The sequence below is a fragment of the Elephas maximus genome, chromosome 4 (genome assembly GCF_024166365.1).
Source record: "Elephas maximus indicus isolate mEleMax1 chromosome 4, mEleMax1 primary haplotype, whole genome shotgun sequence".
In the NCBI taxonomy this organism is placed as follows: domain Eukaryota; kingdom Metazoa; phylum Chordata; class Mammalia; order Proboscidea; family Elephantidae; genus Elephas; species Elephas maximus.
In genome coordinates this window covers 63,161,860-63,189,565 of record NC_064822.1, presented here as the reverse complement: position 1 = coordinate 63,189,565, position 27,706 = coordinate 63,161,860, and the positions used below count along the sequence as shown (strand labels likewise).

The window sequence follows — 27,706 nt, the reverse complement described above, 5'->3', positions numbered from 1 at the left end:
GGTTAAAGAGAAATTCATACTATATTAGTGCAGACAAGGGGACCACCATTTTCCACAATGAGAAGCCCAGATAGAGAGCCTTGCTAGCTTGAAGTAATGAGCATAAAGGACTGCATTTAACTGACTAACTCATTTTTATCCTAGAGGGGATAAAGGCTTAAAAGGAAAAAGTTTGAAGGACAGTTAGATAAACTAATGGATCACAAATTAATGGGTTATTAGATGGAATTAAAGGAGTCCTTGTGGCACAAATGGTTAAGGCTTGACTGTTAACCAAAGGGTTGACAATTTGAACCCATCCAATGTCTCCAGGTAGAAAGCCCCAGCAATAGGCTTTTGTAAAGGCGACAGCCAAGAAAACCCTATAGGCAGTTCTACTCTGTCACATGGGTTGCTATGAGTCGGAACCAATTTGATGGCACCTAACAAAAACAACAGAGGAAATTAGGACATTTGATGTTTGGGGGATGCTTTCTCAGCACATCTGCTGTCTTCTGTAGAACAGATCAACAAACAGTGAACACTAGACACTGGGGTCACCTGGATGAATAAGCCTGGTCCCTGCTCTCAGGGACTTCATATTGTGATCCACACATATATAAACACACCCCAGGATAAGTGCCTCAACAGAGTTACAAACGTGGGTCTCTCTATGGGAGCATGGAGGAGAAAGTGATGAAATCTATCATCTCCTGCTCCCAGGAGAGCAAGGGGCAGTAACTCATAGCACTCATTCAACAGCAGACCCTCTTGTTTCACTTCTCTTTCTGTAGCCCTTGTGCATTTCACAGTCACACCACAGGGCTTGAGGATGGCTAAAGTTGGGAGGGAGAAGGCAGCCCTGGGTTAGAAGGAAGGGCTGAGGCTCTAGGAGAGGCTGAGGGGAGCTCTGAGGGGAGAATATCTTTTTGAGGCAAGGTCTACAAGGCCCTGGCCCCCGCAGAACAAGACTGGCCTTCTCTGGAGGTCATAGAAGTGGGACTAAGCTTGGAAAGGGGAGGCTGAGTTCTCAGTCGGGCCCTGTCCTAACTCCTGGGTGACTCTTAAAGCTGGGAAGGCCCTTTGTGACCACATGGACTGTCCTACCCACCCTCTCCTACCCTTTCATTTTTTCTGTGAGAGGACTGAGGCACTTTGGTAAAGTGCCTTTTCCAAAGTCATATAGTTTAAAAGCAAAAATGGAAGTCAGAATAATACCTATACATGGTCCCACTTATAGGGGGAAAAACACTATATGTTTTGTTTTTAAAAAATACATATAATCTAAGATACAGTTATTGGTCTTTACTCGTCCAGAGCAGAAGAGAAAGAAGGAAACCAAAGACTCAAAAAGGAAACTAGTCTACAGGACAAATAGTCAACATGAACCATGGCCTCATCTACCCTGACACCAGAAGAGCTAGATGGTGCTTGGCTACCACTACCAACCGTTTTAATCAGAGCCATGATAGATGGACCCTGATAGAATGGGAGAAAAATGTGGAACAGAACGTCAAATTCTTTAAAAAAAAAAAAACAAAAACAAAAAGACCAGACTTACTGGACTGGTTAAGACTAGAGACTCCCTGAGACTGTTGCCCTGAGATGGCTACCACCACTGACTGCTCTGACAGGGATCACAATAGAGGGTCCTGGACAGAGCTGGAGAAAAATATAGAACAAAATTCTAACTCAAAAAGAAAGACCAGACTTTCCGGCCTGACAGAGACTGGAGAAACCCTGAGAGTATGGCCCCTGGACACTCTTTCAGCTCAGTAGTGAGGTCACTCCTGAAGTTCACCCTTCAGCCAAAGATTGAACAGGCCCAAGGAACAAAACAAGACTAAAGGGGCGCACCAACCCTGGGTCAGGGACTGGAAGGCAGGAGGGAACAGGAAAGCTAGTAATAGGGAACCCAGGGTTAAGAAGGGGGAGTTTTGACATGTGGTGGTGGTGTTAACCAATGTCATAGAACAGTGTGTGTACTGTTTGATTAGAAACTAGTTTGTTCTGTAAACCTTCATCTAAAGTACAATGAAAGAAAAAAATAAAATAAATGATAAATGATAAAAAAAAAATCATGTGTATAAGACCAAATGGTCAACAATTACTTTAAAACAAAGATGAGAATGTAAAGGGGCGGGGAAACTACATTAATGGAAATGGAACAACCAGAATGGAAATAATGAGAATGTTCACGTGTTATGAAGAATGTAACTAATGTCACTGAACAACTTGTGTAGAAATTGTTGAATGGAAACCTAAACTGCTGTGTAAACTTTCACTGAAAACATAATAAAATATTGTTTAAAAAAAATACATGTAAGTATATAAAGGCACACAAAAATAAATAGATGGGTACACAAGTCACAATGACCCCTGGGCAGAGAAGTGGGAATGGAATAGGACAAAGGGGACTTCTGTATTGTTGAAAAATTGTATTGCAACAGAAATGTATTTGGGCATTATTTCCATACTTTAAAAAATATTTAAAATGGACCTGTGACAAAAGTGTAGGTCTCTGACCCCTGTTTTTCTTTTGACAACCAGCTTGCTCAAGCCCATTCCAGATCTAGAATACTGTGGTGTCTAAGATTAAGCTGCCACTCTTGTCCCCCTAAAGGCAGTACCAGGTCTTCATGCATTCTCCAGCTGAGCCCACACCAGGCCTTATGATTCTTCTTGCAGAACCCTTGAGGTGAAAACTATTTGCCACGCAGCCGTAAGCCAGTGGTTGGATTTCAAGCACCAGCTAGCAAATAGAAAAGTCAGGGAGGTGCTTCTCAGAACCTTTGTGATTAAACAGTCAGGGAGCTACATACCCTTTCGGTAGGTAGGTGGGTTGGTCGTCCCTAGTTTAAGGGCCTGATTCAAGGGAGATGGGAGCTTCTAGAGTATCTGGGTCCCTTGGGGTAGGTGGGGGAAATGTAGAGAGCTTTTCATAGAACGAGGAAGATCATCAGGACCCAGAGAGCTGATAAATTCATGGACTCTGTGTGGGTGTGAGGGTGTGGACCTTTCCTGGCACTCAGAAGCAGGTCCCCTGATTCACTGTTTGTCTGGGAAGTAAATGGCAAAACCATGAAGTAGATCATCCCAGATGGAGAAGAGGAATTCTGAACTCTGTTTTTAACTCTGCTATTTCGTGACCTCAGTAAAACCAGCTTATCCTTGCTGAGGATCCTTTTCTTCCTCTGGAAAATGAAGAAAAAGCCAGCCTTTCCCTCCCCAGAGTCAGTATCATAAACAGGTGTCAAGGTAAGCACTGGACTAAGCTTAAACTCATGGTTGACATCAGCTTTCACTTTAAGAAGCCACAAGACTGGGTTGTATGTACCCTGAGCCCGGAATACCTTCTTCCCTCTTCTTGGCCTGGGAAACTCCTTATTCTTCAAGATCCAGCTGAGTTGTCAATTTCCCTGGGAAGTCTTCCTGAGTCTTCTCAGAGTGAGCCCTTCCTCCCCTCCCCCATGCTCCTATAGCACTTTGTTCTTATCTTTGCCACCAGGGTCCTTATCTTATTACAGTGCAGGTGTGCATTTACAGGCCTATCTCCTTCCACAAGTCTGTATCAGTGCTCAGCAGGCTTGTGTCTGCACGTCCGCGTAGGGACGCCCAGGCCTGCTGCTCCAGTGTGCGTCCACACGCATGGTGGACCCCTGCCATCACATGCAGGGCCTGGGCTGTGTGCACGACTCTCCTGTGTCTCCTTGGGCCCTCTTTTGGGGCCTGATTTTCTAACCCTTCCCCGTCTACTTGCTCACCCCTTTGGCACTTCACTTGGTATCCTCTTGCTGCATGAAGTTTGGGGGAGAGATTTTGGAGGAAAAACACAGCCCCTACCAATTAGCTTCTCCTTCCTTCCAGGGCTGGTGAAGACTTCAGCATGCCCACTGCCTCCCTCCTGCCACCCAGTGCTGACCACATCCCTGCCGGCTGTCAGTGTCTGCTGGCCCTGCCTCTCCCTGGGCTCTAGCCTGTGCCCACAGTGCCCTGACTGGCCCTGGAGCTCTTCTCTGTGCCCACATTCCTACAACCCCGTGACCACAACAGGGGACATTACGCATTCCTGACCTGGCAGCTAATTGTGTAAAAAAGAACAGAATGTCCCTGGGCCCCGCCCAGCCCCCAGCTTCACCTGGGCCCCTCCCTGGCTTGGACAAGGAGGCGGTGGTGTGAGGAGTCAGGAAGGAAGAGGGTGGACCGGGAGGAAGAGGCAGAGGGGTGCTCCCCCTGAGCCTGAGTGTCAGGTTGAGCCAGGACATGTTCCCACTCTCTTGAGCAGGGAGGAACCTGTGTAGAACCTTCTTCTTCCTCTCCCAGACCTGGAGGTGTGGCTAACCCATGGGTGCCCTTGGAGAGATTCCCATGAGGGCGGGATTCTGGAAGCCCACTAGGGCTCCCTCCCCTTGCTCTCCTTCCTGGCTCTCTCCTCTCACCCTCCTCTCTGTCTCTGTTTGTACCCCTCCACCATCCCTCTCCCTCAGTCCTCGCCCCGTCCACCTCCATCTACCTCCCCTTTTCTGCCTTCCCAGTTCTGGCTTCCTACCCTCCTCTCACTCTTCCTGGATCCTCCTTTCCCTTGTTTTGCCCTTCTGGCTTTGTGTTCAGTGTCCTTCTCCTTGTTCAAGATCTCTGACCCTCACCTGCCATTCTGTCTCCCAGTCTCCTTACTGTCAGCTCCCCATCAACCCCCCCAGTCCAGACTCTTTTTCAGAACCTCTCCCACCTGGCTAGTGCTCCCTGGCTTACCTGCCCTCAGGGCCCTTCTCCCTTTGGAGAACTGCCAGCTCAGACTCCTCCTTGGCCCCTCCCACTGCCCTCCTCATTTAATTGAGATGCTAATGAGGCTTCTGTCACTTCCATCCCTGGGCGGGCAAGCAGGGTGGGCGGGCTCCCAGGCCAGGCAACTGCACCTGTCAGGTGAGGGGGAGGAGAGGCTTAGCTGCCAGATTCAACTGGAAAGGAACCAGTCCCAGTCCAGCCACAACCTAGGATTGCAGAGCAGGAGACAGCCCAGAGCTCTTGGAGCTCTGCGTCCCTGGGTGGAGAGGGAGTCAGGACACAGCCCAGGGGACAGGGCTAGAGACAAGAGGACAGAGCCCAAACTGATAGCGGAAAGAAGAGGAGGAAGAGGGAGAGAGGCAGAATCAGAGAGCACACTGAAAGAAGAGACAAGCAAGAAGAGAGCTGAGAAAGACACCCAAAGAGAACCAGAAGGCAGAGAGAGAGAGGAGCTAAGTCCCAGAGACCCTGGAGGGAAGAAGACCAAAGAAAGTGACTAAGAAGAGCAGAGACTGACTATTGTGGAAACAGAGAGGGACGTGCTAGGACAGAAACCAAAACGGCGGCCTTATCAGGGAAGCAGAAGAGAGGCCACTTCAGGGAAGCCCAGCTCCAGCCCTTCTGGCCCAGACTCCAGCAGGTCACCTGGCTCCTAGGAATATGGAGGGAGGGAGGGGTGGGAGAAAGCAGGCTCAGAGTAGGAAATGGGCATGGCCAAGGGCAGCTTCACTTTGAGTTCAAGGCGGTGATGGGGGTGGGGACCCAGAGCCCAGGGCTTAGCCCTGATCCTTACCCTTGCCCTCCTTGTCCCTCCCAAGGGCTCATGAAGGGGAACGAACGTGAGGAGCAGGGGCTGGGCCCTGAACCTGCAGCCCCAGAGCAGCCCACGGAGGAGGAGGAGGCCCTGATTGAATTCCACCGCTCCTACCGAGAGCTCTTCCAGTTCTTCTGCAGCAACACCACCATCCATGGTGCCATCCGCCTGGTGTGCTCCCAGCACAACCGCATGAAGACGGCCTTCTGGGCTGTGCTCTGGCTCTGCACCTTCGGCATGATGTACTGGCAGTTTGGCCTGCTGTTCGGAGAGTACTTCAGCTACCCTGTCAGCCTCAACATCAACCTCAACTCAGACAAACTTGTCTTCCCAGCCGTTACTATCTGTACCATCAATCCCTACAGGTCAGTTGGCCCCTCTGCCACCTCCCTGGTGCCTTGAGGGGTGGCCTGGCTGCCCTGTCAGGGCACAGGGGTGCTCATTGAGTAGGCAAAGCCTTAAACCCTGGGTAGGAGCCAATGATCCTGTCCCCAGATAGACCTCCCTTTGGGAACCCCTGGCCTGATGGACTGGCGTCTCTGCCCAATGGAGCCATCCTAGTGCCGGGGGTTTCTCTAAAGTATGGCTGCTGGTCCAACAGTGCACCCCTCTTCCCTTCCCTTCTCCAGCAAGTGGGAGGGAGTACTGATGAGGTCAAGATGCTGATACCTTCCAAAAGGGCAGTGTAGAGATCAGCCCCATCTCTTCCCTGGAGCCAAATGAGAGCAAAGAACAAGACCTCCTCAACCGCAACAGAAGAATCTGATGCTGAGGTGAGGTGAGGTGAGGTGAGGTGAGGTGAGGTGAGGTGAGGTGAGGTGAGGTGAGGTGAGGTGAGGTGAATGGAAGTAAGGCCACGTCAGGTGCTGTGGTGGTGGATGGTGGAAGCAAGCAGGTCAGTCTTTGTTTAGAAGAGGAGTTTGTTTTGGAGAAAGCAAAGTGGGGTGGCAGTAGTTAGAGCTGCAAAGCAATCTAAGAGGCCTAAAGCTGGGGGAGCGGAGGGGAGGGGAGTTACAGACCTAGAAGGAGAAGGGGGCAGGATAGAAAGCAGTCTCCTGTCAAGCTGCTCCCCAACAACCCAGGGTAAAATGCTGTGGAGGTGATCCCTGCTGGGCTGCACTCTTCACCCGCCCAGGTGCCTAACGTTTAACTGCTTGGGTGTGTCCTGAAGTTTTGGGTTTCATCACTGTGCTTTGCCAATTTTTGGTTTGGAAGCTGAAGGGGGTGGTAACCATGGAGAAGAGAGGCAGGCAGGGCTGCGTGTTTGTATGTACCTTTTAGTTGTATTCACTCAGTCATGCCACACCTTGGGAACACTTGTATCAAACCAGACACAGTACTAGGCACCTGGCAAAATAGATTCATTAATAGTTCATACTATCTTTATTGAAAGGTCCCTTGGTGGCACAACTGCTTGTGCTTTGCTACCAACTGAAAGGTTGGTGGTTCAAGCTCACCCAGCAGCTCCTTGGAAGAGAAGGCCTGGTGGTCTGCTTCTGTAAAGATTATAGCCAAGAAAACCTGATGGAGCTCATTTCTACTCTGTAACACACGGAGTCGCCATGAGTCGGCCCTGACTCAAAGGCAGCTAACAACAACATCTTTATTGAAGGCTGGGTACTCTTCTAGACATTGGGGACAGAAAGATAAAATAAGACGAGATGGGCATAGCTGTACAATGCAGCACACCGTGATAAGTACAATAGAATTGGTGTGCGTTATAAAGCCTTTGCCTTCAAGGAGTGTGAGAACCTGTATGAGTGCTTGTGTATGTGAGTGGGTGAGTGTGTGTGTGAATGAGCGTTTATGTGTGCAAACACACATATTCAATATGTATATGATTATGGATGATTGAGATTGGTCAAATGTTGTGGGTGGAGACCCACATTTATATGTGTCCGAAGGTATGTCATGGACTAATAAGTGTTGGGTTGTCTTATCCTGGAGAGAAAAAACTGTTGGGTCATTTCATTGATTAGCTGCCATATAATGTCCAGGGAAGGGGCAATTTACTAAAAAACTGCTCTGTGCACCAGACACTGCTAAGTGTCTACAGGTATCTCATTTAATTCTTATGACAATCCTACGAGGCAGGTACTATTAGTCTTATTTTACAGCAAAGAGAGACAAGTCACAAGGTCACAGAGATAGTAAGTAACCTAGCTGTGACTCATTCGCTGTTTGCTTAATCCCCAAACACTGCCTGTTTTTAATACCAAGACATGGAACATGGAATAAATGAAATTTCCAATCAGATATTGGTTACATCTCATTTCAGGCTGTCTTTGCCTCCTCTCCTCAGCCTTATTTCTGTTCCCCGGATGCCCTCAGGCTTTGATCATCTTCTTTCTGGCCCTTTGTAGCCCACCTGCCCTAACCTTTTCACCTCCTCGTCCTGATCCCCTCAGGCCATGGTGGGCTACCAGGCTGGCCTGAGCCACCAGGAGCTGGGGCAGGATAGAGGAAGGGGCATCAGGGAGTGTAGCAGGCACTCGATAAATATTTGTGATTGAAGAGATGTCCGTGAGAGATGGAGAGGGACAGGGTGAAGCTGGCATGTTTTCTAAGGTTCTGCTGGGTGCAGGCCCCTGGATGGTCCAGGAAAGAGCCCCAGGGAGTGAATGGCTTAGCCTCTGCCTCCAGGGACTCGCAGGTTGGGGAGCCCCACACCCACATGGAAATAATCCTACCTATGCAAAGGCTGGAGTTCCTGGGTGGTACAGACGGCTGCTGCAGGAGTTAGGATGGGGTGAACACCCGGAACAGGGGTGATCAGGGAAGGCTCTCTAGCTCAGGGGAAGGAAATTTGAGCACCTACTATGTGCTGGACCCTGTGCTGGGTGCTATAGAAACCTTATCTCATTTAATCCTGGCAAGTCCATGCAGGCAGGTATTATTATTTCCATTTTGGAGATAAAGAAATTGAGGCTCAGCAAGGTGAAAGAATTTGATTAAAGACAGCTAATAATAATAACAACAATAATAGCTGACACTTATATAGTACTTAATATATGCCAGACACTTTTACAAATTAATATAAATGAAATTAGTAATAGCGATTAAATTATTTAGTCCTCACAACATTTTTTTGTGTGTGTACTTCAGGTGAAACTTTACAGAGCAAATTGTTTTCTCATTCAACAATTTATATACAAATTATTTTGTGACATTGGTTGCAATCCCCATGTTGTATCAACATTCTCCTCTTCCACACCCCAATTCCCCATTTCCATCATCCATTATTCCTGTCCCTTCCTGCATTCTCATCATTGCTTTCGGGCAGGTGTTGCCTTTTTGGCCTCATATACGTGATTGAAGTAAGAAGCATATTCCTCACTTGTGTTATTGTTTGTTTTATAGACCTGTCTCTTCTTCGGCTGAAGGGTGAACTTTGGGAGTGGCTTCACTTCTGAGTTAAAAGGGCGTCCAGGGCCATAGTCTCAGGGGTTCCTCCAGCCTCTGTCAGATCAGTAAGTCTGGTCTTTTTGTGTGTGTGTGTGCATGAATTTGAATTTTGTCCTATATTTTTCTTCTGCTCAGCCTGAGACTCTGTACTGTGATTCCTGTCAGAGCGGTTGGTAGTGGTAACTGGTCATCATCTAGTTGTGTTGGGCTGAGGCTGGTGGAGGCCGTGGTTCTTGTGATTCATTAGGCCTTTGGACTAATATTTCCCTTAAGTCTTTGGTTTTCGTCATTCTCCTTTGTTCCAAATGGATGGGACCAGTAGATGTATTATAGATTGTTGCTCACAAGCATTTAAGACCCCAGATGCTACTCACTGAAGTTGGATGTTAAGACGTTTTCTTTATGAACTTTGTTATGCCAATTGACCTAGATGACCCTCAAGACCATGGTACCTAACCCTCAGCCCCAGTAACTCAGTCCTCAGGGTGTTTGGGTGTGTCTATGAAGCTTCTATGACTTTGCCTTGGTCAAGTTGTGCTAACTTCTATATTGTGCACTGTCTTTCCCTTCACCAAAGTTAACACTTACCTAGTTAACGATTTCCCCTCCCCAACCCTTCCCTCCCTCATAACCATCAGATTGTTTCTTTGTTTCTTGAGTTTTTATAATAGTGATCTCATACAGCATCTGTCCTTTTGTGATTGACTTATTTCACTCATTTATCAGTGCATAGTCTTCCATCGTGTGTATGTACCATAGTTTGCATCTGCATTCATCTATTGATGGACACTTAGGTTGTTTCTATCTTTTTGCAGTTCTGAATAATGCTGCAGTGAACTTGGGTGTGCATATGTCTATTCATGTGACAGCTCTTACTTCCCTAGGATATATTCCTAGGAAGGAGATTTCTGGATTGTATGTATTTCTATTTCTAGCTTTTTAAGGAAGTGCCATATTGTTTTCTATAGTGGTTGGACCATTTTACATTCCCACCAGGAGTATATAAGAATTCCAATGTCCCTGCAACCCCTCCAGCACTAGTTATTTTCTCTTTTTTTTTGATTAGTGCCAGTAATGTTGGGGCGAGATGTTATCTCAATGCAGTTTTGGTTTGCATTTCTCTAATGGCTAATGATCTTGAGCATTTCCTCATGTGTTAGCCACCTGAATGTCTTCTTTGGTGAAGTGTCTCTTCATATCCTTTGCCCATTTTTTAAATTGGATTATTTCTTTTTGTTGTTGAGGTGTTGCAGTATCTTATAGATTTTAGAGGTTAGACCCTTGTTGCATAGGCCATAGCCAAAAATTTTCCCAGTCTGTAGGTTCTCTTTTTATTCTTTTTTAAATAATTTTTATTGTGCTTTAAGTGAAAGTTTATGAATCAAGTCAGTCTGTCACATATAAACTTATGTACACCTTGCTACATACTCCCATTTACTCTCCCCCTAATGAGTCAGCCCGCTCCCGCCTTCCAGTCTCTCCTTTCGTGACCGTTTTGCCAGTTTCTAACCCTCTCTACCCTCCCATCTCCCCTCCAGACAGGAGATGCCAACACAGTCTCAAGTGTCCACCTGATATAATTAGCTCACTCTTCATCAGCATCTCTCTCCAACCCATTGTCCAGTCCAATCCATGTCTGATGAGTTGTCTTCGGGAATGGTTCCTGTCCTGGGCCAACAGAAGGTTTGGGGACCATGACTGCCGGGAATTCTTCTAGTCTCAGTCAGACCATTAAGTTTGGTCTTTTTATGAGAATTTGGGGTCTGCATCCCACTGATCTCCTGCTCCCTCAGGGGTTCTCTGTTGTGCTCCCTGTCAGGGCAGTCATCGGTTGTGGCCGGGCACCACCTAGTTCTTCTGGTCTCAGGATGATGTGAGTCTCTAGTTCATGTGGCTCTTTGTGTTCTTTTTATTCTTTTGGTGAAGCCTTTTTTTTTTTTTTTTTAATCCATTCTGTCACTCTCTGTATCTTTATTGGTGCATTTAGTCCATTTACATTCTGCATAATTATCGATAGGTAAAAAAAATTAGTGCTGCCATTTTGATGTCTTTTTGTGTGTGTGTTGCTGACAGTTTCTTTTTTCCACTTAATTTTCTGTGCTGAGTAGTTTGTCTTTATATATTGTCTTTTCCTCTTTTTCATTGTTGTTGCTTTTGTATTTGCTGAGTCTTTATGTTTTTCTTGTTTTTTTATTTTGTTGTGTAGGATTGTTAGTTTCCTTTGTGGTTACTTTAATATTTACCCTTATTTTTCTAAGTTTAAACTAATCTTTTATTTTTTTATATCACCTTGACTTGTTCTCCATATGAAAGGTCTATGACTACATTTTTTAGTCCCTCATTTTTGTTTTAATGCTGTTATCTTTTAAGTAATGACATCTCTGTTTCCCTGTTTTGTTTAAGCTTTGACTTATTTTTGTGATTTCCCTATCTAGGTTGGTATCTGGTTGTTCTGTCCTGTGTGCTAGTCTTGGGTTGTTGTCTGATGTTACTGATTTCCTAGCCAGAGGACTACCTTTAGTATTTCTTGTAATTTTGGTTTGGTTTTTGCAAATTCCCTTAACTTCTGTTTATCTGAAGATGTCCTAATTTTGCCTTTATATTTGAGAGAAAGTTTTGCCGGATGTGTAATTCTTGATTGGCAATTTTTTTCCTTCAAGGCTTTATATATGTCATCCCATTGCCTTCTTGCCTTCATGGTTTCTGCTAAGTAGTCGGAGCTTAGTCTTATTGACTCTCCTTTGTAGGTGACTTTTCGTTTATCCCTAGCTGCTCTTAATATTCTCTTTATCTTTGGTTTTGGCAAGTTAGATTATAATATGTCTTGGTACCTTTCTCTTGGGATCTACCTTGTGTGGGTTTCAATGAGCATCTTGGATAGATATCCTCTCATCTTTCATGATATCAGGGAAGTTTTCTGCCAACAAATCTTGAACAATTCTCTCTGTATTTTCTGTTTTCCTGTTCCCCCCCCCCCCATTTCTGATATTCTAATCACTTGTAGGTTATTTCTCTTGAGAGAGTCCCACATAATTCTTAGGGTTTCTTCATTTTTTTTTTAATTATTTTATCTGATTTTTCCTCAAACATGTTTGTGTCAAGTGCTTTATCTTCAATCTCACTAATTTTGGCCTTTGTTTCCTCAATTCTGCTCCTATGACTTTCTATTGAGTTGTCTAATTCTCAAATTTTATTGTTAATCTTCTAAATTTCTGTTTGCTGTCTCTCTGTGGATTCTTGCAGCCTATTAAATTTGTCATTATGTCCTTCTCTAATCTTAAGTTCCTCTAATGCTACTTCTGTGGCTTCCTTGGCTTGTTCTGCACTTTACCTGATCTTCCTGATCTCTTAAAGAGTTCTGTATATTAATCTTTTGTATTCTACCTCTGGTAGTTCCGGGAAATTATCTTCATTGGCAAGATTTCTTGATTCTTTGTTTTGGGAGCTAGCTGAAGCCATCATGGTTCTCTTTATGTGATTTGATATTGACTGTTGTCTCTGAACCATCAATAAGTTATTGTATTTATTTTATGTTTGCTTACTGTGTCCTAGCTTCTTGTTTTGTTTTGTTTTGATATGGCCAAATAAGTTGCTGGAGTTTGATTATTGGTGCCTTTGAAGCTCTAACGCCCTGTCACCAGGTGGTTAGAGCTGTTAATAGGTATGTGGGTCCAGGAGTCCATTTACTTTTCTCGTATGGATTCAGCTCAGGTGTCCAGGTGGTCGATCACCAAGTGCGTGGTGCAGGCTCTCACCTACAGTCTTAGATGAGCAGGGATGATTGGTGTAGGCACAGGTATCTGGCTGCAGTAGGGGGTCACACACTGAGCAAAGCAGGGGACTGACAACTGCCCCTGAGTGTCTGTGAGGAAAGCGTGCCCCTGTTCCCTAGAGTGCCTAGGTGGGTGGGTTTTGCAGCTGGACTATGGGCACCCAATGCTGTTGGCTGTAAGGACTGGGAGGCACCACTTAACCTTGGACTCTTGTTGAGGGTGGGTAGATGGCGTAGGTGAAGCCACCAGTCCTCAGGCCCCTGATGTTGGTAGGTGAGGACCCTGTGTAATAGGCAGAGTGGTGTCAAACGTCACACACTTGCCTCTCCACCATATAGCTGAAACAGTTGAAGTTAGACTTAAGGTATACACCCTGTTGTACTGTGCTAATGAGGGCCTACGTTGTTGAAATGGGCCCACATAGGTCTATGCAGGGGTGAAAGGCATTCAAAATCCATGGACTGCTTATGTCTGTGCCTAGGCAAAGGAGCTGTTTCTGCCCTGAGTTCCCAGCTTAGGGGAGCCAGCAGATTATTTTTCCCCCTTGTTTATTAATTTGTTCCTTCTCCAAGGCTGGGAGGATGGCTCAGGGCACGTGACAGGTCCTACTTCCAGCCCAGGGAAAGTGGGTATCACTGAAGCTGGCTTGGGACCTGGTGCAGAGTGGGGAGGGGTCAGTTAAATGGGAGACAGTTTTTTCCAAAGCGGTGTTTTTTGGTCCGTGCAGTAGATTAGATGCAGGTACTTATGCTGAGAGCAGCATTTTTCGCTGATTCTGGAGGCATGAGTGAACTTTCTGGTGCTCAGTCTCCATCAATGTGGAAAACGCATCCTGAACACCACTGCTTGTCTTACTGCGCTTGCGCCAGTGGATCCAGCCTGCAGGGTTCTAGTTCTCACCGGATCAGGTCTGGCAACTCCTTGCTGCTTCTGAACCGTCTCTCCCTCCCCCTGCCATTCAGCCTGATTCCTCAACTTTGCCTTTGATGTTCAGGGCTCCTAGGTCATCATATATAATCAATTCACTTGTTTTTTTCAGGTCTTTGTTGTAAGAGGGACTGCCAGAAGCATCTGACTACTGCACCATCTTGGCCCTGCCTCCCTGGTGAAGTCTTTTGACGAACATGTGTTTAATTTTTAGGAGCTCCCAGTTATCTAGTTTATCTTCTGGTGCTTGTGCATGGTTAGTTATGGTTTATATCCTATTTATGCTGTATATTAGGGCCCCTAGTGTTGTCCCTATTTTTTCTTCCATGATCCTTATAGTTTTAGGTTTTATATTTAGGTCTTTGATCCATTTTGAGTTAGTTTTTGTGTATGGTATGAGGTATGGGTCCTGTTTCATTTTTTTTTTACAGATGGACATCCAAGTATACCAGTGCCATTTGTTAAAGAGACTGTCTTTTCCTATTTAATGGATTTGGGGCCTTTGTCAAAGATTAGCTGACAGTAGGTGAATGGATTTGCTCCTGGGTTCTCAATTCACAACACATCTCTTGAAGTAGGTATCACAATTTCTCTGAGTTTGTAGATGAGGAAACCGAGGCCCAGAGACGCTAAGTAACTTGCCCAAGTTTAGACAGGTAGCAAGTGGTGAAACTGAGATTCAAAAATCAAACCCCCGCACCTAGGAACCAGTGGTCTCAAGTTAGTAGCTGAGTCACAAACCAAGTGTGTTTGATTTCAAAGCTCTTTCTCCCATTGCAGCTTAAGGAAGAGCCAGGACAAAGGCAGCCTAGGGTTGGGGGCAATTGGTGGGAAACAGCAACAATAGGAGGGGTGGGTATTTGTCAGGAGTGCAGGAGGGAAGATCCACATGTTTTTGGTTCCTGTTCAAGGAGACAGGCAGGAGTGGGGTGGACAGGTTAATCCTGCCAGGTGATGACCTGAGTCTTAATCACAGCTAATGGTGGTGGGTGGGGGAGGCAGTGGCTGAGATGAGTGGTTCCCTTGAGAAGAAGCAGGGAGGAGGTAGAAATCAGTGGATGAGAGAGAGGGGCACATGAGCTAACTGGAGTGAGGCAAAGTCAGACCAGGGGTATACATTTGCTGGCACCTGAGCACAGACAGCAGAGGGCTGGAGCCAGCAGAGGGGGTGAAGAAGATGGAGGTGTGGGGCCTTATGCTGCTTTGTACCTTCCAGGAAACGGGAAAGGCCTGAAGACCTTTCTGACTCGGCAAGGAAGTGCTAAGCATCTAACCATAAGGGTCAGCCTTGGCATCCCTTTCTTTCTGGCTAACACAAGTTTTTTTCACCCAAGGCAGAGAGGCAGTCACAGCCATATCCTTTGAAAACAGAGCCCAAGAAAATAGTTTTTGTTCACTCCTGGGAGGGATTTAAGCTGGACTTACAGACAAACTTGGGCTTCTTGAACAACAAAAGAGGTCATGGAGTCTTCTTTTTGGAGATGGCGGAGTAGGGGACATGGCACCAGGGATGGGGAGGAGGGGCAATGCTTCAGAGATAGAAGCTGCAGGGAGGAGAGAGAGGGGTGAGGGAGAGATTCTGAACTGGGGAGTCTGTCCCTGACTATGGTGGGGAGAACCACACGCCTGCAAAATCTGGAAACCAGTCTCTGTGGGGCAGGGAAGGCCCAGAATCTTAGAGCCGACTCCCCTACCCTGACATAACGATTGAATCCTTCTCACATCAGGAACCTCATTACCTCTGTATCAGCTGTTAGAAAGTTCTTTCTTGGATAAAGCTACAGTTTACCTCACGATAACTTCCTTCCTCTGGTCTTGGTTTTGTCACTGAAGCAACCCTAAAGAGGTCTCCTCCTTCCTTACCTGACAGCTATCAGTTCCGATGCAGCTATGATAGTGGTAACTGTTCTGCAGTTTGCATAGTCCACTATCACACTTTGATCCTCAGAGCATGCTTGTTAGGGAAGGAGGGCAAGGATAATCCCCACTCCCTGTAGTCAGGTGAGAAAACAGACTCTGAGAACCTAAAAAAAAAACAAAAAACAAACAAACCCACTGCTGTGGAATCAATTCTGGCTCACAGCCACCCTATAGGATTGAGTAGAACTACCCCATCAGGTTTCCAAGGCTGTAAATCTTTACAGAAGCAGACTGTCACATCTTTCTCCCACGGAGTGGCTGGTAGGTTAGAACCTAAAGGCTTTGCAAAGGTCACCCAGCTGTTAGTGGAGGAGTCAGAATTAGAATTCAGGTCTTAGGCTCCACTTTTCTTAAGACCACGCAGTAGTTAAGTGGCAGGCAGTTCTCCTGTGACTCCTTAGCCTTTTCTTCTCCAAGCTGAACATACTGCTAATAGAAACTGTCTTAGTCATCTAACGCTGCTATAACAGAAATACACAAGTGGATGGCTGTAGTAAACAGAAATTTATTCTCTCATAGTCTAGTAGGCTAGAAGTCCAAATTCAGGGTGTCAGCTCCAGAAGGCTTTCTCTGTTGGCCCTGGAGGAAGGCCCTTGTCATCAATCTTCCCCTGGACTAGGAGTTTCAGCGCTGCTTTCTTGGTGGTATGAGGTCTCCATCTCTCTGATTGCTTCTCTCTTTTACATCTAAAAAGAGATTGGCTCAAGACAGAATCCAATCTTGCAGATTGAGTCTTGCCTCATTAACATAACTGCTGCCTATCCCACCTCGTTAACAGCATAGAGGGAGGATTTACAACACATAGGAAAATCGTATCAGATGACATAATGGTGGGCAATCACACAATACTGGGAATCATGGCCTAGCCAAATTGATACACATATTTTTTGGGGACACAATTCAATCCATGACAGTAATAATTACAGTAATGATAATAAAAACAACAGCAGCAGTTATACCATACTCAGCCTGCTAGAAGTCCCCGGGGGTGCTAACAGTTAATGCTCACAGCAGCTAACTGAAAGTTTCAAGTTTCCAGTCTACCCAGAAGTGCCTTGGAAAAAAGGCCTGGATATCTGCTTCTAAAAAATCAGTCGACTCGATGGCAACTGGCTTACTGGTATTCTGCCAGGTACTATTCTCAGTACTTTTTATATGTTAACTGATTTAATCCTCTTAACCACCCTATGAAGCAGGTACTATTATTAGTCCCTTTTTATAGATGATGAAACAGGCTCAGAGAAATTAAGTAACTTGTCCAGAGCTAACCATCTAAGAAGTGGCAAGGTTAGGCTGTGAGCTTGGGAAGCTGAGTAGAACTTAGTTCCTTCAACTTTTCCTTGCATGAAATGGTTTCTAGACTTCTTACCATCATTTCTGTCCATCCTCCTTTAGAACAATTATTGGCTGGTGAACATCTATTGTTCTTAAAATGTCAGGACTGAGCTCCACATGTGGCCTGAGAGCTCAGAATCTGCCTGTGAACACGTTGTAGTATAGGCTGAGTTCACATGGGCCGTGTGTGGAGGGACTCCATCAGGGTCGTGTGTTCACAGCCCCCTGCGAGTGACCATGACCTGGGTAGAAGGGCTGGACTATCTGCTGAAGCCCCTTCTAGGTATTCTTTATCCCCTCTCCCGTACCTGGTATCTTCTTGCCAGGATCCTTCTGCTTGTAGGACAAGATCTGATGTCATTAGTATTGCAAGGTGTGAAATCACCTTGCAGAAAGCAATTTAGCCTTTGTTTTTGATGCATGAGAGCCAGTCCACACCTGAGGTTAATGAGATCAAGAGAGACCACCTGGGGGTCCGATGCGGGCTAATCCTAAAGAGGAAGATATAATCTATGAAGGCTATGTGGAAAGACCAATAAGAGCTCTGAACCCGAGGCTCAGATGAGCTTCCTGCTTGGTGACTATGCATAGCAGAAGGTAGCTCGTCTCTCTTTGGGACATAGAAGCTTCATGCGAGAACTCCTCCCAGGCCTTACCCTATGTGTCTCTTCATTTGTACCCTTTTTGGTTATAATAAATCTAAGGAGCCTGGGTGACATAAGCAATTTGTGATCAGCTGCTAACTGAAACGTTGGCGATTTGAATACACCGGGGGCTCCATGGAAGAAAAAGCTTGGTGATCTGCTTCTGTAAAGATTACAGCCAAGTAAACCCTATGGGGCAGTTCTACTCTGTAACACATGGGGTTGCCATGAATCCTAACAACAAGTATGGTATAAACCAAACCAAACCAAACCTAGTGCCGTCAAGTCGATTCCGACTCATGGTGACCTTATAGGACAGAGTAGAACTGCCCCGTAGAGTTTCCAAGGAGCACCTGGTGGATTTAAACTGCTGACCCTTGGGTTAGCAGCTGTAGCACTTAACCACTACGCCACCAGCGTTTCTAAAGGGTATACTCTCCATGAATTCTGTGAGTCATTCCAGTGAATTAATCAACTCACAGGGGCAGTGAGAGCCAAGAAGGGCTGGTGTCCACCTATTTGGCAGTCTGAAGGAAGGTGTCCTAAATTGTGAGCTTTGATCTAGCTCCTGGTGGCTTGTATCACAGACAGAGTGTGGCCGCTTAGGTGGCTGTCGATGAGGATGGAGGAGTGGGAAGGTGAGGACTGGACCCATTTCCACACTTGGGGAATTGGATTCATGCTGATCCTTACCATGAAGTTAGTGACGAAGATGGGATTTGATGAAGCGGTTAAGCACTCAGCTGCTAATTGAAAGGTTGGTGGTTCAAACCCACCTGGCAGCTTTGCAGGAGAAAGACCTGGTGATCTGCTTGGGTAAAGAGTACAGCCTAGAAGACCCTATGGGGCAGTTCTACTTTGTCACATGGGGTCACTATGAGTTGAAAAAAAAAAAAAAAAAAAAAACCAAACCTGTTGCCACCGAGTCAATTCTGACTCGTAGCGATCCTGTACTACAGAGTAGAGCTGCACCATAGGGTTTCCAAAGAGCGGCTGGTGGACTCAAATTGCTGACCTTTTGGTTAGCAGCCGAGCTCTTAACCACTTCGCCACCAGGGCTCCTACAACAACAACAACCCCTTGCTTAGAGCAGGTGTGTTTTACCAGAATTCAATTTTCTTAGCTCTAGGTGTAAACTGAAAGGCTCTGCTTCTGATTATAGGAATTTCATGTATCAGGGAGTTGGTGAAAGGTGTATTTCTTTTTTGAGGGGTGATATGTGAATACTCCTTCCTGCGCTAAGCTAGTAGAAAGCAGAGATATAGACTTTGGAGAATGAAGAGGTTCTGTGTGGAGCCTGACCTCTCCTCTTCTAGAGGCCTTGTCACAGGTGTGTGTTTTGGGGGTGGAGGAAGTTAGGAAAATCAAAGGCTGGAAGAGCAGGTTGTGGGGGTGGGTCATCAGAGGTCTCTCCGGAAGAAACAGGAAGAGCTGTATATGATGAGGGGCATGGCAAAAGGGCAGCATGGGGCTCAGTGGGGAGTTATGATGTGACCAGAGAGGGGATAGACAGCTTGGAATTGGTGTGGAGTGTAAGGGAGATGTAGGAGGCAGAAGAGATGCACAGAGAAATGAGGGACCTCTGTGTGAGGGACGTGAGCAAACTGGGGAGCAGGGTGGGAAGGGAGGCCCAGCCAGGGATGTGGTAGAAATAACTCCAGCTAAATTGGGGGATGTGGATTCTTCCTATATGATCTTGAGAAAGAAAATTTTACTTTCTTTCCTGGGCTTCAGGATCAGTGTCTTTCTGATATTCTATGGCCTCTTCACTTTTAACGTTTTCTCATTTAACCTTTCAAGAGCTTCATGTGGTAGGTGGATCTGGTGTTATGCACATTTTACTGATGAAGAAGCCAGGGTTGAGAGTCAGAAAGGTTGGGTTATTTATGCAATATTACACAGCTAGAAAGTAGTGTGCTGGAACACCAGTACCCATATCTGGCCAGCTCTGGCTCTGGTGCTCTTTTTGAGCACCATGCCCAAACCAAAACCAAACCCAAACCCATCGCCGTTGAGTTGTTTCTGACTCACGGCAACATTATAGGACAGAGTAGAACTGCCCCCATAGGGTTTCCAAGGCTGTAAATCTTTACGGAAGCAGGCTGCCACATCTTCCTCCAGTGGAGCGGCTGATGGCCTTGAACCACCAACCTTCCGGTTAGCAGCCAAGTGCTTAACCACTGCGCCACCGGGGCTCTTTGGGTACCATGCAGCCCTTCTAAGATAGCTGGAAGTAGCAAGGTCAGAATCAGGGACTGTGTGATTGATAGTTAGAGTGCTTCCTGACACATTTCCTTGCCATGTGACCATGCCTCAGGTTTTTTACCCATAGGAGGGAATGACAATAGTAGCTAATGAAGGCTAATAGTTACCTAACAGAGTTACATTGAGGATTTAGTTAAGTAATGGACATTCTAATACCTAAGTGCTTGGCTCATAGTAAGTGCCTAACCCTTTCAAGACCCAATTATTTTCTGCTTTGAATTTTTTGTTGATACCATGTATTTTCATTCATGGAAACATGCTGAATCATTGAGTGTTGTTGAATTTTTGGTGGGTAGTATGGATTTTTTTGTCTCGTCCCCTCCCACAAGCCTACTGTTAGAGTCCAGAGGAATATAATGTCCCATTAATTTTACCCCCAGGATCTCTCTGACCCTTTTCAAAATTTCTATTTTTCTCACCAAAAATGCACACACCTAACACAACACCCAGTAGAAACAGTAATTTGCGATACATGCCCATTTTATTCAATTTCAAACAATCGTAAAGGCTCCTCCTGCCTTTTGGCAGCATGCACTGTCAATGGGAAAGCAGCTTCCCAATGAGTCTGAGAGGCAGAAGATATTGGTGGGCAACTGTGTATCCCACTGGTCATGAAAAGGCTAATACATGTTCTTGTGTGTCATCTAGTCAATTTTGACTCCTAGTGATCCTATAAGACAGAGTAGAACTGCCCCATAGGGTTTCCTCGGCTTTAATTTTTATGAGAGCAGATCACTAGGTCTTTTCTCTCACAGAACCCGTGGCGGGTTCGAACCACTAACCTTTTAGTTAGCAGCTGAGCGCTTAACCATTGCACAGCCAGGGCTCTTTGCTTAATACATAACAGTCATTACTGCCATTCTTTTAATTACAAATAACAAGCGGGTCTCTCAGAATACCAAGTACACACCTTAGAACTTTTTCCTTGCACGTTTAAAAAACGGTTTGCTTTTTTTCTTGTTGATTTCTAAGAGTTCTTTATATTTTAGGATGAGTCCTTTGTTAAATATTTTTTCTTATTCTGTGGCTTACCTAATCATTTTCTAAATGCTGTGTTGATGAGCAAAAATCTTTAATTTTTATGAAGTTTAGTTTACCATTTTTTTCTTTTTAGTGCATTTTCTTTGGTGCTTTTAGTGTTTTGTCCAAGAAATTTTTGCCTACTCTATTGTCACTGGGTTTTTTTCCATTGTCATGGAGATATTTTTATGTTTTTTTTTTAGAATCTGTATGATTCTGAGTTTTATTTTAGGTCTATGATCCATCTTTAATTAATTTTTGCGTGAGTGTATGTGTTAAGGTAGAAAGGAGCCCTGGTGGTATAGTGGTTAAGCGCTTGGCTGCTAACCTAGAGGTGGGCAGTTTGAATCCACCAGCCGCTCCATGGGAGAGAGATGTGACAGTCTGCTTCCGTAAGGATTGCAGCCTTTGAAAGTCTATGGGACAGCTCTACCCTCTCCTATAGCATTGCTATCTATGAGTTGGAATTGACTCAAAGGCAATGGGTTTAGTAAAGTAGACCAAATTAAAAAAAAAAAAAATCCATTGCTGTCTAGTTGATTCAGACTAATAGCTACCCTATAGAACAGAGCAGAACTGCCCCACTGGATTTCCAATGGGTGGCTGATGGATTCAAACTGCCGACCTTGTGGTTAAGAACTCTTAACCACCGCACCACCAGGGCTCCTAGTAAGGTAGAGGTCTAGGTTTATTTTTTTCACCCATACAATATCCAGTTGTTTCAACACCATCTGTTAAATTTTTTTTTATTTTCCCCATTGAATTCAATTGGTGCTTTGGTCAAAAATGAGTCGACCATATATGTGTGAGTTTATTTCTGGACTCTATTTTGTTGATCTATTGTCTGTCCTTATGCACCATACTGTTTTGATTACTTTAAGACATTATGCAAAAAACCACCAAACCTGTTGCTGTTGAGTCGATTCTGACTCATAGTGACCCTACAGGACAGAGTAGAACTGCCCCATACAGTTTCCAAAGAGTGGCTGGTGGATTAGAACTGCCAACCTTTTGGTTGGCAGCTGTAGCACTTAACCGCTACGCCACCAGGATAAGACCCTACGGTAAGTCTTAAAGTCAGGTAGAGTAAGTCCTCCAGCTTTGCTCTTCTTTTCCAAAATTATTTTGGCCATTCCAGAGCCTTTGCATTTCCATTTAAATCTTAGAGTCAAGCCTGTCAATTTGCTCAAAATTGTCTGCTGAAATTTTGATAGGCATTGTGTTGAAGTTAAAGATCCATTTGGGGAGACAACAATAATGAGTGTTTTGATCCATGACCATGAGTATCTATTTATTTTGGTCTTTCTTTTGGCAGGGTTTTGTAGTTTGCAGTGTGGCGGTCTTGCACATCTTTTATTAGGTTTGTTCCTAGGTATTTGATGTTGTTTATGCTATTTTCCAATGGTATTGGTTTTGCGATGTCATTTTCCAACTTTTTGTTGCTAGTATATAGAAGGTTCTGAATCCTGAGATGCTGCTTACTTCACCTCTTAGTTCTAGGTGTTTGTTTTGTTTTTGGTAGATTCTATCCCTAAGGCCTTGCCATTCTGAACTTTCAGGTGGAGAAGGTAATAGGGTGTATAGTGAGAAGAAGGAACGTGAAGATTTGTACTAGAGTGTTTAACGTTTGATGTTTGAGCCCTACCTGACACTCATTAAACTGAATCACTGGGGGTGGAGTGGTTGAGTGTTGTATCCCGTAATTTTAAAAGTTCCTCAGGAGATCTTAAACGTGCAGTTGAGAAGCCCTGATTTGGGAGGTGCCTGGGGGCAGGCAGACACAGGCGCAAAGGCAAGGGCCAGACGGGTGAAAAGGCAGGATGACCATCACACCTTGGGTCCGAGGGAGAGACTGGGCCCAGGGTAAGACCCACCCCTCTCCTGCCTTGGGAAAGGGCAGACAAGCTCCGGGTTTCTTTTTCCAGGTCCAGGCGAGTGGGAGAAGAGCGCCCCACCTGCAGGCGCCTCCTGCCTCTCCCTTTCAATAAACAGGCGACAATAAATGCTGTCCCCGCCGGGGCTCGCTGTCGCCTCCACCTCCCCCCTCACCCTGCAATGACAGCCCTGGAAACACCTGAGCGCGCGCCGGTAGGCTTCAGCGCTCTCACCCGCTCTCCGGGATGAACTGACCTCACCGGTTACAGAGGAGGAAGGCCCAGAGGGGCCAGGGATTCGCGCGAGGCCGCCCCCTAGTCCGACCCTTTTCTTGTCACCCCCTCCAGGTATACCGAAATTAAAGGGAAGCTGGAGGAGCTGGACCGCATCACAGAGGGGACGCTTTTCGACCTGTTTAAATACAACTACTCTAACACCCTCGGGGCCCATCCCCGCAGCCGCCGCGACCTCCGGGGGACCCTGCCGCACCCCCTGCAGCGCCTGCAGGTGCCGTCCCCGCCCCACAAGGCCCGCAAGGCCCGCAGTGCGGACTCCAGCGTGCAGGACAACAACCCCCAGGTGAACAGGAAAGACTGGACAGTCGGCTTCCAACTGGTAAGGCCCCGCCCCCAGGCAACCACGCCCACCGACCGGGGAGAAGCCCCACCCGCTCGCCCCTGCCCTTTCTCGCTCCGCCCACTCCCTGGCCTCCGCGTACCTTCCTGCCCCTGCCTCGGTTGCCCAGGGAAATGAGGCGGGCCCGAATAGGCTTGCTGGCAATGAATGAATTAATGAATAAATTATCACATCTCTCTGCCCCGCGGCTTCCGGGGTCTCTTGGCTGAGGGACTACGTGGAGCGTTTACGAAGCCGGGAGTCAAATCTGCTGTGGAAAGTGCACCTTTCAGAATTCCAGGAGTGTCCCCACCTCATCTCCCCCCCCTCGCCCCCCATCCCTCGCTCACCTTTGGACCCGCCAGTATGATGGGAAACCGAGGCTCTGAAGGCCTAAGAGGAGTATAAGGAGACAGCAAAGAAGAATTAAAGAAAAAAAAAAAAGGTTTTAAAATTAAAAATACAGCAGAGAATAAGAGGAAATGGGAAAGGAGGAGAGAGAATGAGAGAGGGAGGCTCCCTGTAGTGAGAGTGTGCCATTCTACCAGGAAACGTGACTTCTAGTCCCAGTTCCTGCTGCTGGGACAAACCTCTTGATCCCTCAGTCTTCCCATCAGTGAAATGGGAGAAGATCCCTTGCCCCATCCACTTTTGGAGGCTGTATCTCAAAACCAAACTAGTTACCGTTGAGTCAATTTTGACTCACGGCGACCCCCTATGTTTTAGAGTAAAACTGGGATCCATAGTTGTCAAGGATGGGACCTTTTGGAAGTCGATCACCAAGCCTTTCTTTCAAGGTGCCTCTGGGTGGGTTCAAACCGTAATTTGTTTTTTCCTGTTCAATTGTTCTTCTTTTCTGTTTTTTGAAGATGATATTTTTATTTGCCTTACAAGTGGTGTGACTATAATGTAAGTGGTTTCATGAATGAGAAGGTTCCTGCTCATCTGCAAGCCAAACCATTCACCCTTCTGAAGCACAGAGAGCCTCCCAAACTGGTTGGGTTCTGTTGGAGTTAGTTGTACTCATCTTTCCTTTTCTAATTATAATTTTATTGTGCTTCAGGTGTAAGTTTACAGAGCAAGTTAGTTTCTCATTAAAAAATTTATACACAAATTGTTGTGATATCAATTGCAGTCCCCGCAATGTGACAACACTCTTGTCCTCTCCACCCTGGGTTCCCTGTGTCTATTCGTCCTGTTTTTTCCTGTCTCTTCCTGCTTTCTCATCTTTGCTTTTGGGCAGGTGTTGGCCATTTGGTCTCATATACTTGATTGAACTAAGAAGCATGTTCCTCATGTGTGTTGTTATTTATTTTTTTATAGGCCCGTCTAATCTTTGGCTGAAAGGTAGACTTTAGGAATGGCTTCACTTCTGAGTTAGCAGGGTGTCCAGGGGCCATAGTCTCAGGGGTTCCTCCAAACTCTGTCAGACCAGTACATCTGGTGTTTTTTGTGAATTTGAATTTCGTTCTGTATTTTTCTCCCACTCTGACTGGGTCTCTCTATTGCAATCCCTGTTGGTGGTAGTAGCTGGGCACCACCTAGTTATTCTGGGCTCAGGCTGATGGAGGCTGTGGTTCATGTGGTCCGTTAGTCCTTTGGACTAATATTTTCCTTGTGTCTTTGATTTTCTTCATTCTCCTTTGCTGCAAACAAGATGGGACCAATAGATGTATCTTAGGTGGCTGCTTGCAAGCTTTTAAGACCCCAAACAGAACATTTTCTTTATGACCTATGTTATGCCAGTTGACCTAGATGTCCCCTGAGACCGTGGTCCCCAGCACTCAGCCCTAGTAATTCAGTCCCTCAAAGTGTTTGGATGTGTCTGGGAAGCTTCTATGACTGCCTTGGCCAAGTTGTGCTGACTTCACTCACATTGTGTGTTGTCTTTCTCTTCACCAAAGTTAACACTTACCTACTATCTAGTTAGTGATTTCCCCTCCCCATCCCTTCCTTCTCTTGTAACCATCAGAGGTTGTTTTTTGCTGTGTGTAAACCTTTTCTTGGGTTTTTATAATAGTGGTCTCATACAGTACTTGTCCTTTTCTGATTGACTTATTTCATTTAGCATAATGCTCTCCAGATTGATCCATGTTGTGAGATGTTTCACGGATTCATCATTGTACTGTATCGTTGTATAGTACGAACCACCAATTTTTAGTAGTTGAATGTTTACTGTAACCATTTGCGCCACCCAGGTACTTCTTCCTTTTGCCCATCACTCCGTTAATCCCATGCTCTCCTGGTCCATTCTCTCCCTCTGGATTTCTGCTTCTCTCCACCTGTTTCCTCTTTCTGCCTTACCCCTGGCTCTCCACTCCTTTCTAGCAGTCTTCAGGACCCTAAACCTTTCATTCCTTGACTGTGACCCTGCTGAGCTACCTGTCTCCTGTTGCAAGTCCTCTGACCCTCTGGTCTCTTTGTTCAGTGCAACAAGAACAGATCGGACTGTTTCTACCAGACTTACTCGTCGGGGGTGGATGCAGTGAGGGAGTGGTACCGCTTCCACTACATCAACATTCTGTCGCGCCTGACAGACGGCTCGCCATCCCTGAAGGAGGACGCGCTGGGCAACTTCATCTTCACCTGCCGCTTCAACCAGGACTCCTGCAGTCAGGCGTGAGTCCTTCCTGCCTGGGCCTGTGCTCCTGATAGAGCACCCTTCCCTGGGCCAGCCTAAGGCCCAGCCTGGGCAGGACTCAGGAAATGCTTGTTGATTAAATAAGTGCCTGCTGGCTGGGAAGGGGGTAGCCTTAATCTCAGGTGCACACCTCTGCCCCATTGGATCACGCTGCAGACTTACCTCTTCCTGCTGTGCTGGGGCAGCCCCATATGGATGCCCTGGGAAACTTGGGCCTTGAGTTCTGGCTTTGAGAAACCAAGGGCTGGAAGCCTGGTTGTTTCTGAGGCCTTTTTCTCACTAGCATCAAAGCTCAAAAGGGCCTGGGAGGTCATCTGTCCCATACTTCCCTTTCTCAGATGAGGTGGGCAGTAGTGGTGTGATAAAATAGCCTTGGATTGAGGGTCCACACCTAAATTCCAGCTCTGGCTCTGTTACTTCCTGGCTAGGTGACTTTGGGCATTTCACATCACTCCTCAGGGCCTCAGTTTCTTTGTTTATAAAATGGGGGGCGGGGAGGAGGAGATTCATTCCGTATTCATTCAACAAATATTTTTGAATGTCAGGGTTATATGACAGTCATTGTTCTTGGCATTTGGGGTACTTCAAAGAAAAAAAATGTAATCCTAGCGCTCTTCGCACTTCGACTCAAGTGATGAAGATGATAATAACCCACCTGGAGAGTTACACCAACTGCATAGGTAACAAATATGAGGGCTCTTTGCAAGCCACAAGATGTTTTGGGAAAGTGGAGTCTCATTACTTTTGTACTCAAAGAGGTGAAGTGACTTGTCCAAGGTCACAGGCAGCCCTAGCTAAGGATTCTTCCCACTCTGTTGTAATGCCTGCCAGGTTTCTTTCTGTTACTACCCTTCGTCATAATACCCTCGCAGAGAGGTCGTGGTGTGCCAGCTCTCGAAGCCTGGGAGAGGCTAGGTCCCCTTCTGTAGCCTCTGGCCCATTTCTACTCCTACCTTCCCCTCCTACTTCTGTTCCTCACTTCACATGGGCCATCTCTCTGCCTCTGTCTGCCTGAGGAAGGGCCCTAACGCAGCACTCCACAGGGAACCCTCCCCTCCTGTGTCACTGGAGAATGGCAACAGGGCCAGGTGTCACCTGCTTCTGCCCCCGCACTTCACATACTCAGTCTGTCCAGCACACAGTTTTGTTCCTGTCTCTAGTCTTTGTGTTTGAGGACAGAAGCTGCCAGCTGGGAAATGTGGCAGTAGCAGCACCTGCCCACACCTGCCACTTGAGTTGCTCTGTCACTTTCTTGCCTTCCCACCTGTAGTTTTCATCCTGGGCCTCTGACTCTGCCTTCCTATGCTCCCATCCTCCTCATTAACGGAAAGTCTATAGTACATCTTTGTCTTGGCACTTAGGTCACCTTTGCTCAGAGCCTCACCATTTCTCACCTAGATTGTTGTAATCACCTCCTAATTTGCCTTCCTTTCTCTAAACCCTTCCTTCACTCTGCAACCACAGGAGTTTTTATACTTCAGTATTCTGATTCATGGCTGTCAGAATCAAGCTGAAGCTCTTTAGAACGGTTTTCTCATTCTACCTTCCTGTCCTACACCCCCCCATAATCTTATATATATATATATAACTTATTTCATTTTGTTAATGTTGGGAAAATACACAGCAAAAACCAAACCAAAACAAAACAAAACCCATTGCCGTCGAGTCGATTCCGACTCATAGTGACCCTGTAGGATAGAGAGTTTCC

At 46.1% G+C, this 27,706-nt stretch overlaps 1 protein-coding gene across 3 annotated transcripts in view; it reads left to right on the top strand.

Moving 5' to 3' along the window:
* The first annotated feature begins 2,788 nt into the window (after positions 1–2,788).
* The window catches only part of SCNN1A (sodium channel epithelial 1 subunit alpha), a 37,506-nt gene continuing 12,588 nt past the window's right edge, over positions 2,789–27,706 (top strand). Inside the window, exons 1-5 of one of the 3 annotated variants that reach the window (XM_049882260.1) lie at positions 2,789–3,237; positions 3,847–5,404; positions 5,583–5,943; positions 23,090–23,357; positions 25,786–25,976. In XM_049882260.1, coding sequence (XP_049738217.1) covers positions 5,588–5,943; positions 23,090–23,357; positions 25,786–25,976 — 815 coding nt within the window. In that variant the 5' untranslated portion in view covers positions 2,789–3,237; positions 3,847–5,404; positions 5,583–5,587. Of the gene's footprint in view, positions 3,238–3,618; positions 5,405–5,582; positions 5,944–23,089; positions 23,358–25,785; positions 25,977–27,706 lie in introns of those variants that run through there. The other 2 variants (XM_049882262.1, XM_049882261.1) reach the window with 2 other exon arrangements.